At 38.0% G+C, this 23,533-nt stretch overlaps 1 protein-coding gene across 1 annotated transcript in view; it reads right to left on the bottom strand.

The window, feature by feature from the left end:
* The window catches only part of OSTF1 (osteoclast stimulating factor 1), a 35,348-nt gene that overhangs the window by 6,234 nt on the left and 5,581 nt on the right, over positions 1-23,533 (bottom strand). Inside the window, exons 2-8 of the mRNA XM_060762184.2 lie at positions 10,094-10,140; positions 4,604-4,654; positions 4,439-4,502; positions 3,407-3,460; positions 1,470-1,577; positions 566-615; positions 368-446 (exon numbers count right to left, since the gene is read on the bottom strand). Of these exons, the coding sequence (XP_060618167.2) occupies positions 368-446; positions 566-615; positions 1,470-1,577; positions 3,407-3,460; positions 4,439-4,502; positions 4,604-4,654; positions 10,094-10,140 (453 nt within the window). The remainder of the gene's footprint in view (positions 1-367; positions 447-565; positions 616-1,469; positions 1,578-3,406; positions 3,461-4,438; positions 4,503-4,603; positions 4,655-10,093; positions 10,141-23,533) is intronic.

Below are 23,533 nucleotides of genomic sequence, written 5' to 3'. Positions count from 1 at the left end.
ATTTTTAAAAGGGATAAAAACATCCCTTGGGGTATTTGGACATTTTTCGTGATGGGGAACAGTTCTCTAATGTAGATTTCAGGCTTGCATGATTGCCCGCTCCTGCCACAGACAAAAATAAGGGGAAATATGCCCCAATCTAGAAAAAATAATACAGCAGTTCATTATTGCTATGGTTAATTCTACTGCCAAAGAAAAAGATGGTCCAAGGTGTCCTGGTCCTGAGGTAGGAAGACACAAGCTAGTCCTTCCACTGTTGTTTCTCATGCTTATATTCTTAATACTTCTGCATCAGTCCATCTCCCTGCTGCATTACAATCTCTAATTTTCTTCTTCTATTATCTTTCCGAAACATGAATTACATTACCTTTTGCCAGGAGTGTTTCTACAATGTCTGCATAGCCCTTCCATGCAGCGGCATGCAAAGCTGTGTCTCCCAGTTTATTCTGTGGAAGCAGAAGATAACACTCATCAGATTATAATGTGTTTAGCTCATTCCAGCGACAACCAGTCATATTACTGGAGGCCACTTCCTTTGAAATTCATTCAGTGTATGATTACTTACCTGTTGATTTAGCTCTACATTTGGCTGCCCCAGTAAAACTTCCACTATGTCTACATAAAATAAAAAGGAAAACTTCATGAAGAGATAGAACGTTTGCATTCATGATATTGCATGGCAGTCAGAATGTCGCTCAAAATGTCCATGTGTTTTTTTAAAAACCTGTAAAGTTGGATGGACAAGCACTACACAGAAAAATGCATCTAAAATTATTCAACACTCTCTTTGTCCCCCTCATCTTCCTAATTCAGAATCAATTCTTTTATTTTTCTGATTTGTTATTCTTTTGAATTTAGACACCCATTCCTTTTGACACATGCTTATTTTTATAAGTTTCTTTCTAATATGTTAATTTATTAGCCTCCAACAACCCCTTTACTCCCCACAATTTAAATGATATCATACAGAAATTTGAACTGCATTATATATGGCATTGGGAGAGCAAGTAGTAGCTGGTTCATTAACTCAGCAAATACAAAACCAGTAAGACTGTAATTCATCCTGATTCAGTTACATTATGGCTATGTTTAGGAGTTTGTTCAGGTTACAACTTTATGTGAATTTACTTCACATTTTCCAACCCAATGCACAAGATGAAACATAATTATTTTTGGGAATTCATGCTTCTTCAAATTTTCCAGTACAGTTCTCCAATCAATAACTGAATGCAAAAATGCATATGCTAAGAGCAAGCGTAGACAAAAATGTTATAATTTTGAAAAAACACAGACAAAATGCATTACTCTAGAAAAATGTGAGCAAAAACTGTAATACATAAGGCTGAAAAGTACACAAGAAATATTTTGTTCTATTTTTTTAAATGGTGTGAATGAGGAAAGGAAAAGGCTTAGGTTTAGAAAAAGGAGAAGTGAGATCATTTTTAACTAACATATTCATATATTTCTACCTTTGTGTCCAGCATGACATGCCCAGTACAAAGCTGTACTTCCAGCTTTATCTAAACCGTTGACACCAACTCTGTTATCCAAACATTCTCTCAACCAGCTCAGGTTTCCTGAAACACAAATTTAAAAACTTGTTATTAAATTGGAAGCTGTGAAAATCACAGGCTGAAAATGTGTTTCAGTTTACATTTGTATTACTGTATATTTTTTATAAAATTCCTAAATTATGGTGTTATTGCAGGAATGGAAATCTCATGTAAAGGCAGTGTTTCATTTGAAACCCATCAGATAGAGCAAAGAAAGATCTGTGCTGAAGGGAAGACCATGTTAAATATTAAACTTTTAAAAACAGAAGTACCTATATAGTCAAACTTCACAATCAAATCTCTCACCTAAAAAAAGGAATCCTACATGTACAATATACAGGCAATCCCCAAGTTACAAACATCCAACTTACAAATGACTCATAGTTAAGAACACGAATGAGGCAACAGGGAGTGAGATAAATCTACTCCTAGGAAAGGAAAACGACTCCTGAAAGAGTTATCAGGGCTGGGCTTTAGCACAGCTGGTTAATCACCAGCAACAATAGATCACACCAATCAAAAGGTTGGCAGTTCAAAGCCCGGGTCGAGGAGAGCACCCAACCTTCAGCCCAGCTCACTGTCCATCTAAGCAGTTCGAAAACAGCTGTGAACTGTGAATAGAGAAATTAGGCATTGCTTAAGCAAAGAGGTATTTTATGGCACCATAAAAAGGAAATACAAGAAAATGCTGACAATCAAAGAAAGGAGACTCTTTGTCATTGAGGATGGAGCGATGGCACCTCCCTATGGCTGGAATCGAGCACAACCTCCAGGACTCCGGAATTGGAAAAAATACAGACATATGCCTCTATCTGTTGTCTATCCTGTCTGTTTAATAGCATTGAATGTTTTCTGTGTATGTGTTCTGTGATTCACTTGAGTCCCCTTTGGGGTGAGAAGGGCGGAATATAAATGCTGTAAATAAATAAATAATAAATCGTGGCGAAAAGGTGTCTCAACTGAAGTTTATCACCAATCCTTGTTTCCACAACCATGGATCTTCCACCCAACACATCCCTGTGATTATACTGTCAAACCAGTCCAAATATTTGATCTAAAACCATGATTCAATTTCTAGTTTGAGGAAGTATCAAATAATGTTGATAGAATAGTAGATTCCAGTGTAATTGGTAGGGACAATCTTCTCTTCAATTGTCACTCTGTAAGTAATTAAACATCTTCATCATAGGGTTGAGATTGTTTTCAGGCATCTTTATGAATGAAGTGAAAGACCCAATCTTTGTGCTGAGTCAACACAACCTTAGATTTAGCCCTCTAAAAATTGTCCAACATTTTCATTGGTTCCAATACATACATGTTTACAAAAAAGAAAAAATACATTTATCCAGAAAATTAGGGATATATAGAACATGGAAGCTTAACAATTTGCTCCAAATATTCAAGTCAGGAATAAAGAAACTGTAGGATGCATTCTTCTTCTTAAAGAGAATGAAAATATCCTTACTGTCTAAATAAATAAATAAATTCCATCTTTGTAAGGTTGTATCCAATACAGTTGGTCCATTAACAGTCTTCCTTCTGTTATGGCCACTTATCCCACTTCAAATACGCTCTACTCCACAAGGCTACAGATTGTAGGATCAACGAAGAGAAAGGAGAAGTCCAAGTGTCCAGTTGGGGGATAATTTATATATTTGTACTCACATATTTTTAAGAAAACCCTACCTACCATCTACTGCATCTCCTAAAATAAACTGAAATTCCAAGTAATCTGGTTAATTAAGGCAGTATTCTGGTAGATCCTGTAGCTGCTCTACAGCCATAACTAGTGAAAATGGACTGGCAACATGAGTATATCAGAGATCTCGATGCTACAATTGCTATCTGCTTACCTCTCTTGGCAGCTTCGTGTAATGGATTGTCAATAGATTCTGCTTGTTCAGCCACTAAAATATAAGAAAAGATATGTCATTTCAAACAATGTTTAAGTACTAAACTCTGATAAATAGCCCTAAGACAAAATGGTTTCTTCCATACTAGAACTTTAACAAGTTCTAGTTCTGACATTCAGAGTCCTCGATGGTGCAGTGGCTTAAACCAATGACTTGCTGAACTTGCTGACTGAAAGGTCAGCAGTTTGAATCCAGAGAGCAGGGTGAACTCCCACTGTTAGCTCCAGCTTCTGCCAACCTAGCAGTTCGAAAACATGCAAATGTGAGTAGATTAATAGATACCGCTCTGGCAGGAAGGTAACAGCACTCCATGCAGTCATGCTGGCCACAAGAACTTGGAGGTGTCTACGGACAAGGCTGGATCTTAGGCTTAGAAATGGAGATGAGCACCACCCCCCAGAGTTGGAAATGACTAGACTTAATGTCAAGGGAAAACCTTTACCTTTACCTAGTTCGGTAAAGGTAAAACTTCCCACAAGGATGGTAAAAAACATCAAACATCCGGGCATCACCTGGGCAACATCCTTGCAGACAGCCAATTCTCTCACACCAGAAGTGACTTGTAGTTTCTCAAGTCACTCCTGACACACACACAAAAATCAGTAGCATGGTTGGACGCCAGGGCATAATTATAAATAAATGAATGAATACATATTTTAAATGATATTAAATATTTTCCAAATTGTATTTTCTGCTTCTTTAAATCCAGAAGATGGTAGCACAAGGAAGCATTTAAGATCCTCTCTTGGACTCATTCATTTACTTCAGGCCAGTTCTGATTAGAGCTTGGAAAAGTTCAATTTTTTAACTGGCCATGCTAATAGAATTTGTAGTCCAAAAATAACTTTTCCAAGTTCTAGTTCTGACATTACAGAATAATCTTTTTAGTTTCTGCTCACAGATAAGAAATGTCATAAATTATTGTGCAGAAGAAAATCTTGAAAACCATAAGAATTCTGGATTATAATATACCGTAGTTGCTGGGAATCAATCCAGTCCGTCCTCTACAGGTTCCTTTCCACCAATTGGTGTCACTCTGAAGGAAAAAAAAATATTGCCTGAAAAAGGCATTCCCATTCCATTTGAGATTTAATGCAACATCATCCGCTTTTTTCTGTACTGTGGTTATAAACTTACCATATCTGAAATGTAGATGATATCTCCTTCTTCAAAATACAGCTCATCTGGCTGGAATGATAAAAATACTGTTCTGAGTTTATGTGTTGATGTCAAGAAAGGCATTTCCAACTCAACTGTCCTATACCAGTCAAAACCTGGCATGGAAACATTTTAATCTTGTTTCATTTATTCCAAGGAGGTGACACAATTATCATAAGCACGGAAAGTAATTACATACAAACGGGTGTATTCATCCTAACTACCAACTTCATTATCTTCATGAGCCTTGGGAAGCATTTGAAAAGCACTTTGTAGGACAGATTTGGCTTTTGCATTTTGCTCCTTTCTCCCTAAAATCTTCTACTTATTTCCCAGCACACATACCTTTGTACAGAAGGGAGAACAGAGGCATTATTCACACTGTAAAATTAGAGTAGTTTGACACCACATTAATTGTCGTGGCTCAATGTTATGGGATTTGGGGGTTTGTAATTTCATGAGGTATTTACTATTTTTTGTCGGAGAGCTCTGGCACCACAAGAAACCACATGAAACCTCAAATTCCAGGATCCCAACAGAATGGAGTTATGGCAATGAAAGTGGTATCAAACTGCTATAATTCTTCAGTGTGGATGAGAGGAGAGGAGCCACCATCAGCAAGGGTCGTCGCTTTTCTTCAGAGAAAGAAACAGGTGCCTCCATGCTCACAATTTTATATTTCCCCCAGTGCCACAACACTTTTTTGCTTGGTTGTTGAAAATTTGAAAGACTGTGTGACTTACTGTTGTTCACAATCAAGTAAAAAAGAGGAGCTAGGTGATCCTAAGCAATCACAGGTGTAAGGACTGGTGGAGCCATGGAAGCTGCTTGGAAGAAAATGCTCCGAGCTAAATCTAAACAGAGGAGCAAGTGTAAAACGATTTTCATAACATAAATTGTTCCCACTTCACTGTAAAATGGGAAATAAGGACTCAGAGAAAGGGTCAAATAGTGCACTGATTATCCAAAAATGAGAAATGGAAGCAAGATTTTAGAACTGAGAATCCCTTGCTCTGCAACTGTGCTTAACATCCTTCCCCCCAAGGATAATGCAGAAATCCAAGGAAATGCAAAAGAAAATGGATTTTTGCTGTCCCTTGATGCCACCTGCTGGTTTCCCGTGGGAAAAATAAACAATATATGATAACAAAAGTGTTTGTGTAACTCATGAGTTCACCCCATAATCAGAATTCGACAATACCTTTTATTAGGTCCACTAAAATGCCATAAAAGTGGTACATGCTTTTGAGTTCTTGTGAATTCTTAGGCTAGTCATTACAAAAATTAAGACAAGGAAGAAAAAGTTTGGCCACCAAAAAAAAAGAAAGAAAAAGAGGCCAGATATTATAGTTATTTGATCTGTGGTCAGATTTAAATCACAAAATGGAAGCAGAGGCTTGGAAGAATCAGCTTTGGGTGCAAGCATAGTAGGTTAGGACTTAAAAAATATAATCAATATCTGTTTCCTACCATTCCAGATAAATAGCTATAAGGGGCAATTGTCACAAGATGAAGGATTTACAGTTGGGTTCTCCTGACCGATTATTTTAATTAAAGTAGATGATTGATCTAGGAAAAAGGTTTAGTGTCCATTATCCTAGATACCAAAACACCTCAAACTATTTCTGGTACTGTAGGAGACAAACTACTTCCGTTATGCTTGTAGTATATATTATGTGCTAACAGCAGGAGAAGAAAGAAGGTGATTTAGATCAGGAAAATATCATGGACTCCCCATATATTTCACTGTTTTTCGCTACTGTCATCATTTACACTTAGCCATCATCATCATCATTTATATCCCATCCCATATCCCCAAGGTGACTCAGGACAGCTTAACAATATGACAGTTCAAACAATATGAACAATAATAAACATATAACCAATTTAAAATTAAATTAAAAAAACAAATAATAACAATTTGAAATCAGTATGAAAATAACAACAAAGCATATTAAATTGATACAAGAAACATCATCCATAAATAAAAATAAGCAGTGGATTGTGTAAAATAAATTTACACAAGCCCATAGACTCCATAATACCTTTCCCACCACTGTTCCTTGCTACAGTACAGACAACACATTTTGCTCCTCAGGTTGATTCCAGAAGTAGCCTGCATTTCCATATTTCTGGACAAATGGTCATTGTTCCCTAGTCTTATGATGAAAAAGAAGTACTCCGGCACAAGCCATGGGGAAATTCAAATAAACCCAACACAAGGATTCAAAATCCAGTTAACAGAAATGATTAACTTTGTCATCTATGGTGAATAAAGATCATCTCTATATGACCTCTAATATTTCCTCTTTCTTTGTCCCCTGGAAAGAGAAATTTTATACCAAATATATCAAAAGATGAAACTCTAACTTATGCTCTTTTTTCCCTTCCCTTTGTAGAAAAAGACAGAATGGTACGCACATTTATTCTGAGTACAATTTGCAAAGTTGGCTGTTCTCTTTTATGTGATACCAAAACAGACCTTGGTATGTGAAGGAAGGAGAAGGAAAAAAAGGACAGAGGAGAGCAGATCAAGAACATGGGACAGTAGAGTACTGGGCAAAGATTGCTTGGTGAGCTGACCATCTTGAGACTTGTGTTTACAACAGGAGTGGATATTTCACCATCTAGATCAGAACTTTCCAAACATTTCTTGTTGGTGGCATACTTCTTAGGCATACATCATTTCATAACAATTTTACTGGTCAACCTGAAGTTAACCAACACCTTGTAAGTGGTATGGATATATACATAAATTGTAATAATGAAACGTATGGGGACACAACATATCTCATGGAAACATTTCATTTATATATCACAGGGTTAAACCCCTGTGCCGGCAGGACCGAAGACCGACAAGTCGCAGGTGTGAATCCGGGGAGAGGCGGATGAGCTCCCTCTGTCAGCTCCAGCTCTTCATGTGGGGACATGAGAGAAGCCTCCCACAAGGATGATAAAAACATCAAATCATCCAGGCATCCCCTGGGCAACGTCCTTGCAGACGGCCAATTCTCTCACACCAGAAGCGACTTGCAGTTTCTCAAGTCACTCCTGACACGACCAAAAATTTATATATCTATATATATTTTAAAATATTATTGTAAGATACATCATACATTTCCAAGATTTTTGTCATGTTTCATTATTTTCATGCAACACACCTGCACACTGCAACCAACACACAAATGTGTCTCAACACAGATTGGAAAGCTCTGCTCTAGATGTTGTTGAACTGCACCTATCAACAACCACGGTCAACATGATTTTAGTGTTCCTGCCTTAGCACTTTCATTTAACGAAAGCTTAATTGACTTAGATTAATTACAACCTGCTTTTTTAATGAAGCATTTAGTTAACAATAAATATATGTCTCATCCAATGTTGTAGTAATAATCTCACATGCTATAGAATAAGGTTAGCTGACTCTGTAGAGTTATTGGAAACAGGGAAGGCTGTCTTTATACTTTTACCCAGAAGATGTGGAAATCAGCAAGAGAAAAATATTCTGCATCATAAAGATTTTTTCTTTGTTTCAGAGCTTCTTTTCAATGGCCAAGTGATTGGCTGTCACCTTTAGCAGAATGCTTTCTTTTCAAATGATTCAGATCAATAGACTTGGTGTGCCTTTCAAGTTATTTCTGACTTATGGTGATCCTAAGGCAAGCATATCATGGTTTTTTCTTGGAAATATTTGTTCAGAGAGGACTTGCTTTTGCCTTCCTCTAATGTAAGACATGCCAAGATCATACAGTGGATTTCTATGGCTGAGAGGCATTTCAAACCTCAGTTTCCAAGGTCATAATCCAATGCTCAAACTACTTCACCTTGTTGGCTCTCTATATGGAGGCTCCACAAAATCCCAGATGACACAGCTTTACCCTGTGACACATTTGCAGAAGATGAGGCCCAACAACTTCTCTTTCACAACCTTCTCTGTCTAAAAGTTATAGGACATTTCCACTCCTACTTCTCCTGTCATTTTTGAATTGTTTGTTCAGTGATCCTTTACATTGATGTGAACAGTATGTAGGACTTATCCACACAATCAGTTTGGGTTTAATCCTACAGCAAGGAGATCATGCACATCCAGAAGAAGATGTGTGTGTCTGTGTGTATTTTAATGTATTAAAAAACAAAAATGCTATCCTTCACACTTGCAGAAAGCAGGGTAGGTTTGTTTGTTTGTTTTTTTCGTGTCAGGAGTGACTTGAAAAATTGCAGGTTTTGTAGCATTCAGTGGCCCTGCTCTGCCCCTGCAAGCTGTTTGCATGGAGGTGTCCTGATCTTATTGGGATCAGAGTTGATATGCTCAGAGGAACCATTTATAAACACTTTAATAAAACAACAGCAAGGCTAGCAACCCAACTCCTCCTAATCTAACTGGCAAAAGTCTCTTAAAAGATTGGGATTTGTTCTAACAGTGATCTTTGCCTACTTGTCTGTTGTCTTTTCTTCTTTGGTCTCTGTACCTTCAGCAAAGCCACTTTGCTTACAGAACCAACTGTTTAACTTCTATTGATCAAGCATTTCCTATCAACCTTGACGTGGAATATTTTTAGCATCTTCACTCCTTTGACACCTCCTGGTCTAATGGCTGACTTCCAGAGATGGCGTTGAGTCTAGCTGAGAGGCTCCAGACACCTGGGGAAGATTTTGGAAGGGGAGGGGGAAGGGGATATCTTAAAGGGAAGGGGCTAACTCTGGATCCGTCCCATAATGGCTATTTACAATATGCAGACTAACCTCTCCTAAATAAGGAAGAAAACAGAGGAGGTTTCTGTGGGAGTACGACAGGCCCCTTCTACACTGTCTTTATACCCCAGATTATCTACTTATCCCAGATTATATGGCAGTGGAGACTCATATAATCCAGTTCAAAGCAGATAACCTGGGATCGGATCCTGGGATATAAAGACAGTGTAAAAGGTGCTTGAGCCCCATACGGGAAGAAAGGATGGATATCAGTTAAGTAAATAAATGAAGTATTTAAAACAATGGAGTAGAATAATGCAGTCCAAACTAAGGCATGTAATCAAAACAAGAAAACAACAAAAACATCAAAACAGAATGACAAATCAGAAGGTTTGGGAATCAAATTTGGTCTCAACTGATACCAAATCAATTGCTGCATGGTTGGCTGTCATTTCCATGATGCATGTTTGCCACAGATCCCTTGTTCAGGACTGTTGGCAACACAAGGAATAAAAATTCAGTCTTGGTTAAAATTCATGTGGCTTGTTAGGGCAATGTACAAACTTACATGTTAATAAAGCATTACTTATCACCAAGTTCATTGAATGTGAAACAACAGCAATGGCTTCTACAAACCTCTGTTCTTTCATCTTTATACATAAAACAGAAAGCCTATTCATACATTTCTTGAATAGGCCAGATTGGAATTAGCTGCACAATCATGTTTTTTTAAAAAAACTTTTTCTTATTTCTTGAAGGGGAAAGGTAAATGCTTACCGTTCTGGGTTCAAATGTATATAGGGCTCTGAAAACTTTGACCTGGCCTAAAAAAGACAAAGAAAATGGCATTAACAAAACAAGCTTCTCACTTCCTTGAGTCTGATTAAGAACTTGTGTATAGAGCTCAAATAACTAAAGAACATTCTCACTGCCATTCCCTACTGGAAGGCTGTTTGATGGGATCAGTGAGACCTGAATTCAAATTCCTGCTTGCTCATACATCTCACTACTGGATCTACACTACCATATGATTTAGTTTGAATCTGCATTATATGGTCAGTGTAGACTCACAGTATACAATTAAACTGCATTGAACTGCAGACTGAAACTGCATCATATGGCAGTATAGATCTAGTCTGTGTAGAAAGATGGGCAGGGGATTCATATACTGCCTGTCATGCTCTAGAATTGTGTGTAGTTTCAGGTCTTTCTTAGGGTTTTTCAGTGCTGAATATTGAAAAGTATTACTATAGCATAAGCTTTACTGGTTGTAAATGATGCAGCAGATGGTAGCCCAGAAGCATGAGGTCCACTGTAGCCGTTCTAAGATTTCATGCACATTTGAAGCTGGCTACTGCTGCTTCCTTATTGAAGTATCTGTCAGACACTGGTGTAAAAACATACAATGCAAAGCAAAATTGTTCAGAATATAAAAAAGATAAAGCATTACATAAACAGTTTGAAAATATTGTTCAAGATCATTGCATCTTAAACTGTGGATCCTGACCCCAAATGCGGTCCCCTTAGCTCAATGTTGGGGTTCTGAAAAATTTGGCAACAGTAAAAGGTTTCTGAATTTCACCTAGACATTTATACAAATACAATTCAGTGTTTACAGTGGACACTGTAGAAAATGCTTCAGCTGTACTTCATAAAAAGCAAAACCAGTCTGCTTAGCAATCCTTGCAAATGTCGATTTATTATCAGTAAATGTTTGATTTTTATACCTTTTTTTATATACAGTACCTATATCCTGGGATCACATAAACATTTCTTGGTTGGAAAGGCGTCACAAGTGGGAAAAGTTTAAGAATTCCTGCTCTAGATCAATGGTACCCTAACTTTGCTTCTCCAGGTGTTTTTGACTTCAACTCCAGCCAGTCATTCAAGTAATTGAATATGAAACCATGTAGGTTGTCTTTTTGGACCTCTGAAAGACAACCTATGTGGTTTCAGATTTGATGACTTAAATGATGTTAAAACAGGTTTAAAATCATGGGTCACGAAGCAATACCCTGAATTTTTCCAAAATGGTTTTAATGCCTGGGTTAAACGATGGCTCAAATATGTACAAATTGATGGTGTCTATGGTGAGTTGAAGTTTTGTGTAGGTTCTCAACCTTCCTCATGCTGCGACCCCTTAATATAGTACCTCATGTTGTGGTGACCACCAACAATAAAATTATTTTCCTTCCTACTTCATAACTGTCATTTTGCAACTGCTATCAATCGTAAATATGTGATATGCAGGATGTATTTTTATTCACTGGACCAAATTTGCCACAAATACCCTTATATGCCCAAATTTGACTACTAGTGGGGTTTGGGGGAGTTGATTTGTCATTTGGGAGTTGTAGTTGCTGGGATTTATATTTCACCTGCAATCAAAGAGCATTCTGAACTCCACCAACGATGGAATTGAACCAAACTTGGCACACAGAACTGCCATGACCAACAGAATATATTGGATTTGTTGGGCATTGACCTTGAGTTTTGGAGTTGTAGTTCGCCTACATCCAGAGAGCACTGTGGACTCAAACAATGATGGATCAGGATGAAACTTTGCACAAATACTCAATATGCCCAAATGTGAACACTGGTGGAGTTTGGGGGAAATAGACCTTGATATTTTGGGAGTTGTAGTTGCTGGGATTTATAGTTCACCTACAATCAAAGAGCATTCTGAACCACAAAAATGACAAAATTGGGCCAAACTTTCCACATAGAACCCCCATGACAAACAGAAAATACTGTGTTTTCTGATGGTCTTCAGTGACCCCTCTGACACTCCTTCGTGATCCCTCCAGGGATCCTGACCCCCAGGTTGAGAACCACTAGTGTAGAGGATAGTTCAGGTTATGATCTGTAGCAATTTCTGATGTCATATGTTCATTTATAATGTTTTTATGACACAGGAGGCAACACTTTTTGACCCAGCCTCGTATATTCAAATACAGCTACAAGTTGAGTATTTGAAATGCTTGCAACTGGGATTGTTTTGAATTTTTGATTTTGAAATACCTGAATTTGCATATCCATACATAACGAGATATCTTGGGGATGGCACCCAATTCTAAATGTAAGATTTCCTCTTTGCACCTGAGTAGGTTAAATCTCTGGACAGATTAAAACCTGTGATGTGATGGGAGCCATTATGAAGTTGTATTTGCAGAAAGAAAAGCAAGTAAAACCAGAATCCTTAGACTTCTAGCATGTGGTGGGGCTTGAGCAACTTAAGCAACAGATCTTGGACACTAACAGAAGAAACTATGAGAAAAGGAGGGAAACAGCAAGAAGGCAAATCTCACAGGAAACCAGAGTTTCTCTTTCCTATCTTATCAGGAACATAATCCTATGAACATTTATTCAGAAAGAAATCCCACTCAAACTCTTTAAATAAAAAATAAAGCAATGTGTGATGATTGTTATTACTGATATTTTTGGTGTAGTTATTTAAGGATTAGACTAGACCACAGTTTAGAATCGTAGAGTTGGAAGAGACCAAAAGAGCCATCCTGTTTTAACTCCCTGCCATGGAGGAATACACAATCAAAGCACACTCAGCAGACAGCCATTCAGTCTCTGTTTAAAAACCTCCAGAAAACAAGGCTCCACTAGAATCTCAGGCCGTTTTCTATTATCAAAGAGCGCTTAATGTTTAAGTAGAATCTCTTTTACTGTAATTTGATTCTATTGTTCCCTCTCCCTGTCTCAGGAGCAGCAGAAAACAAGCTCACATCCCCCTCAATGGCATCCTATTAAATATGTAAACATGGCTATCATGTTACCCCTTAACCTTCCCTTCTTCAGGCTAAACACGCTAAGCTGCATGGTTTCTAAACCTTTTCACATTTTGGTCATTCTTCTCTGCACATGTTCCAGCTTTTCAATATCCTCCTTGAACTGTGGTGGCCAGAACTGGACGCAGTCTTCCAGGTGACGTCTAACCAAAGAAAAATACTTCGTTTAGTATAAACATCATACTCCTATTGATGTGGCCTAGAATCGCATTGGCTTTTTAAGCCTCTGCATCACACTGTTGCCTCACACGAAGCTTGCAATCTACTAAGACTCTGAAATCTTTTTCATATGTACTGTTTTTAAGCCAGTCTCAGCCATCCTATATCTGTGCCTTTCCATTTTTTTCTACTTAAGTGTAGTCCATTTCTGTTGGAATTAATTGTGTTTACTTTGACTCACCTCCCCAATCTGTTAAGTATCATGTTGAATTCTGATCCTGTCATTGGTATATCAGCTAGATACCAATTTGGTGTCACCTGCAAATCTGATCAGCATGCCTTCTATTCCATCATCCAAGTCATTGATAAAGATTTTGAACAGCACTGAGCACGGGGCAGACCCCCTGTAGTAGCCCACTGGTTACTTCTCTCCAGGATGAGGAGATGCCATTGGTCAGCACCCTTTGGGTTCTAGCTGATATACCAGTCACAAATCCACTTAAGAGTAGCATTGCCTAGAGAACATTTTGCAAGCTAGTTTGCAAGAATAACTTGAGGGACATTGTCAAATTCCTTACTGAAATAAAAATATATTACATCCACAGCATTCCCTTCATCTATTAAGTCTATAACTCTATATAAAACAGATAAAATTGGCTGCCATGACTTAATCTTGAGAAATTTATATTGTAGCAATCATGACATTCCTTTCTAAGTGTTTACAAACTGTCTGTTTTAATAATCTGCTTTAGAATATTTTCTGGTATTGATGTCAGGCTGATGGTGCTGTACCTTTTTGCCTTCCTGTCCTCCAGAAATTCTTAGACATTATTACCAGTTGTTCTGAGATTACTTCTGGCTTCTGGCATTCCCTTGCATGTAATGCATCTAGCTCTTGAGACTTGAATTCATTTAGAGTAGCCAGATATTCCTGTACTGCCTCTTTACCTATTCTGTGCTGCATTTCGCCAAGTGCCTCGTCTGCTGTTTTTCCTCCAGGTTAAGTGCTGTTTTCCCTTTAGGAGAAGACTGAGGCAAAGAGAGTGTTGTGCAATTATGTCTTTCCTCTGTCCCCTGTTAGCATTTCACCACCTTCTCCAATTCCTTGTTCTTCCTGTTGCTATGAACATAACAAAAAAGCACTTTTATTGTTTTCAACCTATCTAGCAACCTCTAGAGAGATTAAGAAAACAAGGTGTAACCTCTTTGAATTTTTGCTCAGTCAGGTCTGTCATATTTTCTAAGCCTCAGAGGAAAGCAACTGCAATATCCTTGCCAAGAAAATCCTAGGATAAAGTCACCATAAATTTGAGTCAATTTGAAGACGCATAGCAATGAGAACTACAATAAGACCCCTATGAAATTGCTTTCTTTTTACATGAAACCCTTTAATGAAAAAGGAACTATTTTTCAATCTGCCTGAATTTCACAGTTTTCTTAACTCTCTCATTATTTCTTATCATAACCATTTGTATATATCTATGCATGTGTGTATGTTTGTGTGCATGTGCACATATACAACACATTTTCCAATTAGTTCAAAGGAAGCACAGAATAAGTTCATCTTCCCAAAAACTAGTGACTTTTTTGGGGAGATGAGGAAGAGGTAATAGTCAAAGATCACCCTGTGGGTTTCATGGCTCAGTGGGAATTGAACCTGGATTTCCCAAGTCTTACTTCATCACTCTTAACTGTTGCATTGCAGTGGTTTTCTCTAAAATAGAACTGTCTTGGTATCGTTATACTGGAGAAAGTAAACTGAAACTAAAAGGCAGTAGTTTGCCTAAAAACACTACATTCACTGTGAAGCTCTGAATTGTGGATTTCCTGATTTACCACTAGGGGCCAAAGTACTTCATGTATACATAACCTTATTGCTAAGGCTCTTTAATTTAACCATGGTGGGCAGGCATGTAGCCTCATGGTGGTCTGCGAGAAGGCCTTACTGGTACATTATTTAAACTGTTATGTTTATTCATATCATGATCTCATCACCATGCTCAATATAACCCATATGCATGGGGGTATTGGGGTAACGATACAAAAGGTTTGCTAGGGTAGACCCTCTTTCACTCAGACTCAGCCCCCCCCCCCCCCTCCGGAAACAAAATCCTGGCTACGGGCCTGATGGTGGGTAACTAGTTTTGCAGAACTTTCTGAACTGCATCTCTCATCATCTATCGCCATTGATTTGCTGCCACAAAACAACAGGAGTAGAAGTCAATCAACATCTGGAAGACCAAATATTGTCCTTAGAGACATTCAAAGGGGGAACAGTAAAAGGTCAATTTGGAAGATGGAAGATGCCTCTTGTTTGTTCCAAACTGGTTCCCCTCCATTGTATATATAAAATAGGTGTGTTTACACTCATTTTAATGCAGTCTTAATGCCCTGGAGAACTGGAACTGCTGGTTGCATTCATATTTATGAATTACAAATCATTGTAATTTTCATTATTTCTTTGTAAGACTTTTTGTATATTTTCCCTGAGATTAAGGTGACATGCAGTTCAATAAAACCATCTGTACAAACTGGCTAGCTTTAAAATGAAATAAGAGTGATCTAAAAATGAGCAGCCACCGAACAACATAGGTTTTTCTTTTCTTTTGCCATGACTTATTTATTGGAACACAAAGATGCATCTACACCACCATGAGCAAACTTTGACCCTCCAGATGTTTTGGACTTCAACTCACACAATTCCTAACAGTTGGTAAGATGGCTGGGAGTCCACGACACCTGGAGGGCCGAAGTTTGTCCATTCCTGATCTACACTGTAGAATTAATGAAGTTGACACCACTTTAACTACAATGGCTTGATGCTATGGCATTGTATAAGTTGTAGTCTTACAAGGGCTTTAGCCTTCTCTGCCAAAGAGTGCTGGCACCTTACTAAACTGAAATTCCTGGCATTGAGCCATTGCAGTTACAGTGATGTAAAACAGCATTCATTCTATAGTGTAGATCAGTAGTTCTCAACCTGGGGTCCCCAGATGTTTTTGGACTACAACTCCCAGAAATCCCACCCAGTTTACCAGCTGTTAGGATTTCTGGGAGGTGAAGGCCAAAAACATCTGGGGACCCCAGGTTGAGAACCACTGCTGTAGATGGACCCACAGACAACATAATGTAGTGGCTTGATCATTGGACTATGACTCTGGGAACCAGAATTTGAATCCCCACTAAGCCATGAAAACCCACTGGATGACTTTGGGTCAATCACACTCTCTTAGCCTTAGTTTAGAGGAAGGGAAAGACAAGCCTGCTCTGAATGAGTCATGGGAAATCCCCTCACATGATGGGTTCATCAAATTCATCATAATTTGGAAATGATTTGAAGACACACGACAACTACAAATCTAAATTTGCTGTCCTACAGTTGAAATGAAGTATGCATTGGGGATTCTGGAAGATGTACTCCAAAAAGGTAGTTCCCCAAGGCTCAAATTCTGCTAACATTACAATATAATTTCACAAAATCTCATCCTCAGCCAAACCCCTATACTGGATGGGGGCAATACTGTCATGCCCACAATTCCTTTTGACTCCATTTTTAGTTTTTTGCTGGAAGAGGATCTAGTCACTTCATAACCATACAGATACAGATAGCAATTTTCCCATTTCTGACTTTCCCCAGTGAAATAACACTTCCTCAAGTAAGGGTAATACCATACTGCATACACTTATATTCCATTTATTTCACTGGGGCCAAACTAGATAGGGCAAAAATAGAGCTCTGTATTTATGTTTCAGATTATGTTTACGTAAAAACATAAACATGATCTGGAAAAAAATCAGCTAGTGAAACCATCTTATTTTTATTTTATTGTTTTTGTCTTAGTAGACAGAATAACTAAGATTTTCTTAGTAAAATAATAAATATTGTATTTTTCAGTACTGTATAACCCAACATGATTTGTGTTTGTTGGATTCTACCTATGCAAAAAACCTTTTGGTGTTCTCATTTTTTTACCCGTCACATCGGTTCAGTGCCACTAATATACTTTTGAAAGTTACAGAAAGTTTGCCACTTAATCTTTTCCATGTAAATTGCATTTTGAGCATCAAACATACAGGATGGCTCCTTTAGCAACAGATAAAGGGAGCTTTGGTTTTGTGAGGCACCAACACTATCCAAGCACAATGGAAAGGGCTGGTCTTGACCTATAAAGCCCTATATGGTTCCGGCCCAACATACCTGTCAGAACGTATCTCCCTCTACATCCCACCTAGGAGTTTAAGATCCTCTGGGGAGGCCCTGCTCTTGGCCCCGCCTCTGTCGCAAACACGCTTGGCGGGGACAAGGGACAGGGCCTTCTAGGTGGTGGCCCCCCACCTGTGGAATTTGCTCCCCAGCGAAATTATGTTATCCTCATCTCTCCTTTCCTTCAGAAAGAAGTTAAAAACGTGGTTGTGGGACCAGGCCTTCGGGTAACACGCTGACAATGACAGTGGTAATGATGACAATTCACTATGGAAATGGACTATGGACAAGCTTCTGATAGAGTCTCTGGTCACAGAATTTGGCTTAGATTAGACCACCAAGCTGTAATGTTTTTAAACAATTTTTAAACTGAATTGATTCAATTTTTTTATTTATATGTAATGATTGTACTTTATTATGTGTATATAGGGGCATTGAATAGTTGCTGGCTGTAAGTGGCCCTGAGTCCGTCCCCCCCCCTCCCCCCGAGGGTTGAGAAGGGTGGGGTATAAATATTTGAAATAAATAAATAAATAAATAAATAAAATATTTGTCATAGAAGTGTGAAGACCTCATAAAAATACAACTCCCATGACTCCATAACATTGATACTTATAATAAACTCAGGAGAGAAGAAATTATTTCCACTGGGTTGTTGTGAGTTTTTCAGGGCTGTATGGCCGTGTTCCAGCAGCATTCTCTCCTGATGTTTTGCCTGCATATGTGGCTGGCATTTTCAGAGATTCTGTTGAGGCCAGCCACAGTTGCAGGCAAAACATCAGGAAAAAAATGCTGCTATAACATGGCCATACAGACCAAAAAAACTCACAGCAACCTAGTAATTCCAGCCATGAAAGCCTTAGACAACAATTTCCACTGTTTTCTGACATTCATGTTAACAACAATGACTATTTTGCTTTTGCTTTTTCGTGTTTATGGTTCCTTTCAAAGGCCAGGCAGAATTAAAGAACAAGTTGTTCACACTATTTTTTTCCCCAGCTCAGAGGACAACTTGTTTAAAAGAACACCTCGAATATGAAGCTGACAACTAGTAAAGACCACAGGAAACCAGAAGTTGCAAAGAGATCACGGCAATCAGCAAAAAGTACATTTTCTTTTTGTATTTTTTTTTAAAAAACCTACTTTCTGAAATCCAGAGAAGGTTGATCTTTAACGTGATCCGAGATTGTGTTAATCTCAGCAATTTGTAAGGGGAAGTTCCACTAAGCTTCCCTAACAAGCGGGCTACTGTTCCTCAACACTGGGGCTTTTCTACCCTGTCTTTTTCCTTTGACCCCTCCCTTCATCTTGCAGGCATTTGTATGAAAGAGCTTTCCTCAAACTGACAACCATCTCATGTGTTGTACTACCAACCCTGACAACCTTGATTTTGTATTCACTTTTCAACTCGGATACTAGGAGCTGTAGTTCAACTCATATAGATGTTGACCATCAAGTAGAGAAGGGCTGGTATAGGACCATCTTACTATGAATACTTTATTATTATTATCTTCCTACAATGTCTCCATCTCTCCCCCGCACACCGGATGGACAGGTTTTAACACAACAATGTTGTTTTATTGCAACATGCTGGCTCGGTTGAAGCTTCCTCTAGGAAGGAAAAGCTTTCAACACTGGATGGGGAATTGCAGTTGCCTCTCTGCTGCATGAAAAAAGGCTTGTGGTGGAAGGCTCATCTCAGTTTAGGAAATGACGAGGAGCTAATGCAATACATCAATATTGTAGTCTTCCAGTACTGTTGGGGAGTAATGTATTCACGCAGAAAGAAGAGAAGGTCAATGAGTTTAGGCCTCTTCCACACAGCTGAATAAAACCCCACATTATCTGCTTTGAACTGGAATATATGGCAGTGTGGACTCAGATAATCCAGTCCTTCCAGTTCAATAATCCAGTTCAAAGCAGATATTGTGGAATTTTCTGCCTTCATATTCTGGTTTATATGGCTGTGTGGAAGGACCCTGAGAGTCACACTAAACAAGGCTTTGAGTTGATTAAGACATTTAGAAAGCAGTCAATACTGTATTTCCTCGATCCTAAGGCTGGATTTATACGGCCATGTAATTCAATTTCAGAATACAGATTAACAGTATCAAACTGGATTTATAACTTTAAATAAATAACTTTATTTATATCCCGCCACCATCTCCCCAGTGGGGACTCAGAGCGGCTTACATGGGGCCAAGCCCAGACAACATATTACAGCAGAATAAAACTAAAAACTAGGCCTGGTTAACAATGGAAAAATTTGTTTCTAAAATAGATTCGTTTTTGGGGGGGGTTTTGCGTTTCGATATTTAAAAGATTTCCGAAATTTTCCTTTTAAAAAGTTTGATATTTACGAAATTTCGTTATTATTAACGAATCGATTCGTAAAAATGGCGGACGCGATTGCGCATGCGCGAAAACGGACTTCGGAAACTTTATTATTAAATACGAATCGATTCGTTATTAAAATGATAACGAATCGATTCGTTAAAATGGCGGACGCGATTGCGCAATGCTGAATGCTCTACAAACAAAATCATTTCATAAAATAAATCAAATAAAATAATCAAATAGAATAAGATATTAAATTAAAAAGTAATAAGATAAAGTAGCCAAAACTGAGTCAAATAATATAATGAAATAAACAATAATATAATAATAAAATTTAAATAAATATAAATAATAATAAATTATAATAATTTATAAATAATAATAATAAATAATATAAAATTATATTATATATATTATATAATATAAAATAATAAAATATATAATATATTATTATATAAATGAAATAAATAATAATATAAATAATTATATCATATATTATAACATTTAATAATTATTATTTAATATTTATTTAAAAATAATATATAAAATTAAATTATAAATTATTAGTAATATATAAAAATAATGTTATTATAAAAAGGAGCACTGTATTATAGGACTTTGTGTTGGCCAAAGGGCCGCACTGGTTGGAACTACACAAATAATGAGCACTGTATTATAGCACTTTGTGTTGGCAAAAGGGCCGCACTGCTTGGAACTACACAAATAATGAGCACTGTATTATAGCACTTTGTGTTGGCAAAAGGGCCGCACTGCTTGGAACTACACACAAATAATGAGCACTGTATTATAGCACTTTGTGGTGGCTAATGCGCCGCACTGCTTGGAACTACACAAATAATGAGCTCTGTATTATAGCACTTTGTGTTGGCAAAAGGGCCGCACTGCTTGGAACTACACAAAGAATGAGCACTGTAAGCACTTTGTGTTGGCAAAAGGGCCGCACTGGTTGGAACTATAGAAATGAAGTGCTTGCCCTGTAGTGGGGCAAAAACAGCCACAACAACTGGGTGAAACAGCTTTTGTTTCACCAAAGAGTAATGTGCTTTTTTTTCTTTTTTTTTGAATATTTTTTTTAAAAAATTAAATAATAAAAGAAATATTTAGCAGAAAAAGTTTAAAAATAGAAAATTAACAAAATGCTTGCCCTGTAGTGGGGCAAAAACAGCCACAACAACTGGGTGAAACACCTTTTGTTTCACCAAAGAGAACTGTGCTTTTTTTTCTTTTTTAAAAAATATTTTTTTAAATTTTTTAAGTAATAAAAGAAATATTTAGCAGAAAATGTTTAAAAATAGAAAATTAACAAAATGCTTGCCCTGTAGTGGGGCAAAAACAGCCACAACAACTGGGTGAAACACCTTTTGTTTCACCAAAGAGAACTGTGCTTTTTTTATTTTTTTTAAATATTTTTTTAATTTTTTTAAATAATAAAAGAAATATTTAGCAGAAAAAAACAAAGACAAACACACACACACAAGAGCAGCAAGCAAGCAATGCCTCCTGCTCCCACCCTCCTCGCTCTCCCTAGTCCCAAGCAGCAGCCACAGCCAGCCAGCAACGCTTTAAAGCCACCCGCACCTCCCGGCTCCTCGCCTCAGCCCAGACTGAGCAATGCGGCCACACGGAGCCGCTTTTAAAGGGCAGCCCGCCCAATCAGAAGGAGACACGGTGCTTGGGAGCGCCGGATTGGCTCCCAGCGCACCCAGCATCCTTCCATCATTAAACGTCATTTCCGAAACGGGCGGAAGCTCGTAAAAAAGATGGAAGATGCTGTTTCGCTATTAAAAAACACTTCCGGGTTTGAAAATAAGTTTTGAAATCATTTTGTAAATAAAAAAAATAACGAATAATTAACGAATTACAAAATTAACCAACGAAACCGCCCAGCCCTACTAAAAACATAAACAACTGGCAACATCATTATTTGGCAATGTAGACTCAGGTCCCTTCTACACTGCCATATAACATCCATATTATGTGTTTTGAACTGGAATATATGGCAGTGTAGACTCATATAATCCAGTTCAAAGAAAACTATTTCGATAATCTGATTATATGGCAGTGTAGAAGAGGCCTCACATAATCCAGTTCAATGCAGTTAATCTGCATTTCAAAACTGCATTACATAGCAATGTAGATCCAGCCACCAACACAATTTTCCCCCATATAAACATCTCTAGAACAGGATGTACCTTAGAATTGTGGGTGCTTTTTTAGATATATAAACTAGTGTATATATCAGGCATTATGCGGGTTTCATGACTGTCTACACCAGGGGTCCTCAAACATTTTAAACAGAGGTGACAGCCCCTCATACTGTTGGAGGGCCGGATTATAATTTTTTAAAAACATGAATGAATTCCTTTGCACACGGAACATATCTTTTTTGTAGTGCAAAAAACACTAAAGCAATAAAAAAGATATGTTCCGTGTGCAAAGGAATTCATTCATGTTTTTTTAAAATTATAATCCGGCCCTCCAACAGTATGACAAGTTAGATATAGATATAGATATAGATATATAGATATAGATATACATATAGATCAGAGCCCCTGGTGGCACTGTGGGTTAAAGTGAGCTGCTGAACTTGTGGACCAAAAAGTCAGCGGTTCAAATCCAGGAAGTTCCCGCTACTAGCCCCAGCTTATACAAACCTAGCAGTTTGAAAATATGCACATGTGACATTAATAGGCACCACTTCAGTGGGAAAGTAACAATTATGCTGGGGAAATGGAAGGAAAAAGGAAGAGAGGCCGACCAAGGGCAAGATGGATGGATGGCATCCTTGAAGTGACTGGATTGACCTTGAAGGAGCTGGGGGTGGTAATGGCCGACAGGGAGTTCTGGCGTGGGCTGGTCCATGAAGTCACAAAGAGTCGGAAACGACTGAATGAATGAACAACAACAAGACTTAAGGTCAAGGGGAAACCTTTACCTTTACTTTATAGATAAGATATAGATAAGCTTTGAATAGCATAGGGGTTAGTTAACACCCTTGTGGAGTTTGTTTTGCTGTCTGTGCCCCTGTTCAGAAGATTTCATCTCACTTTATGTCCCTGTGATATTTGGATTTTGAAACATTTGGCTAGTTGTGGAAACAAGGATTGGTGAGAAAGCTTCAGTTGAGACACCCTTTCCTCCATGATAAGTCTTTCAGGAGTGAATTTCCCTTCCAAGGGGTAGATTAGATTTCTCTCACTTCCTGCTGTCTTTTGTAAGCTGAATGTTTGTAATTCGGGGACTGCCTGTAGTCCAAAAAAGTAAACTCAGGAGTAGGGCAACACATGGTACCTATACTTCAGGGTCAGAAGGAGAAAGTGAGCTGAAGCACTAGCAGAAAGAGGGCATTCTCACTTTGAATAAGGAAATGGGATTTTCAACTGTGCATTTCGGAGGAAACATATGAATAAATTCTTTGTAGTGTACTTTGTATAACAGATTTATATGTATTTTGTATTTTTTTTAAAAATAATGCTTTAAAAATGCATCAAATGTTGAACAAATACTAAAGAATTTTGCAATCATAGCCTGCGTTGGCACATCATAGGATGCATGGAAAGTTTGGGGAAACGCATATCTGTCTAATTTGATGCATAGTTTGTACTGTGGTTAACTAAGGGACCATATACATATGCTGTAAAATCCAGGATGATGTGGATTATTGGAGGGGAGGGGACTAGACCTGGCTGTGGGCGC

The sequence above is a fragment of the Anolis sagrei genome, chromosome 2 (assembly GCF_037176765.1).
Source record: "Anolis sagrei isolate rAnoSag1 chromosome 2, rAnoSag1.mat, whole genome shotgun sequence".
In the NCBI taxonomy this organism is placed as follows: domain Eukaryota; kingdom Metazoa; phylum Chordata; class Lepidosauria; order Squamata; family Dactyloidae; genus Anolis; species Anolis sagrei.
This window is presented reverse-complemented; position numbering and strand designations above follow the sequence as displayed.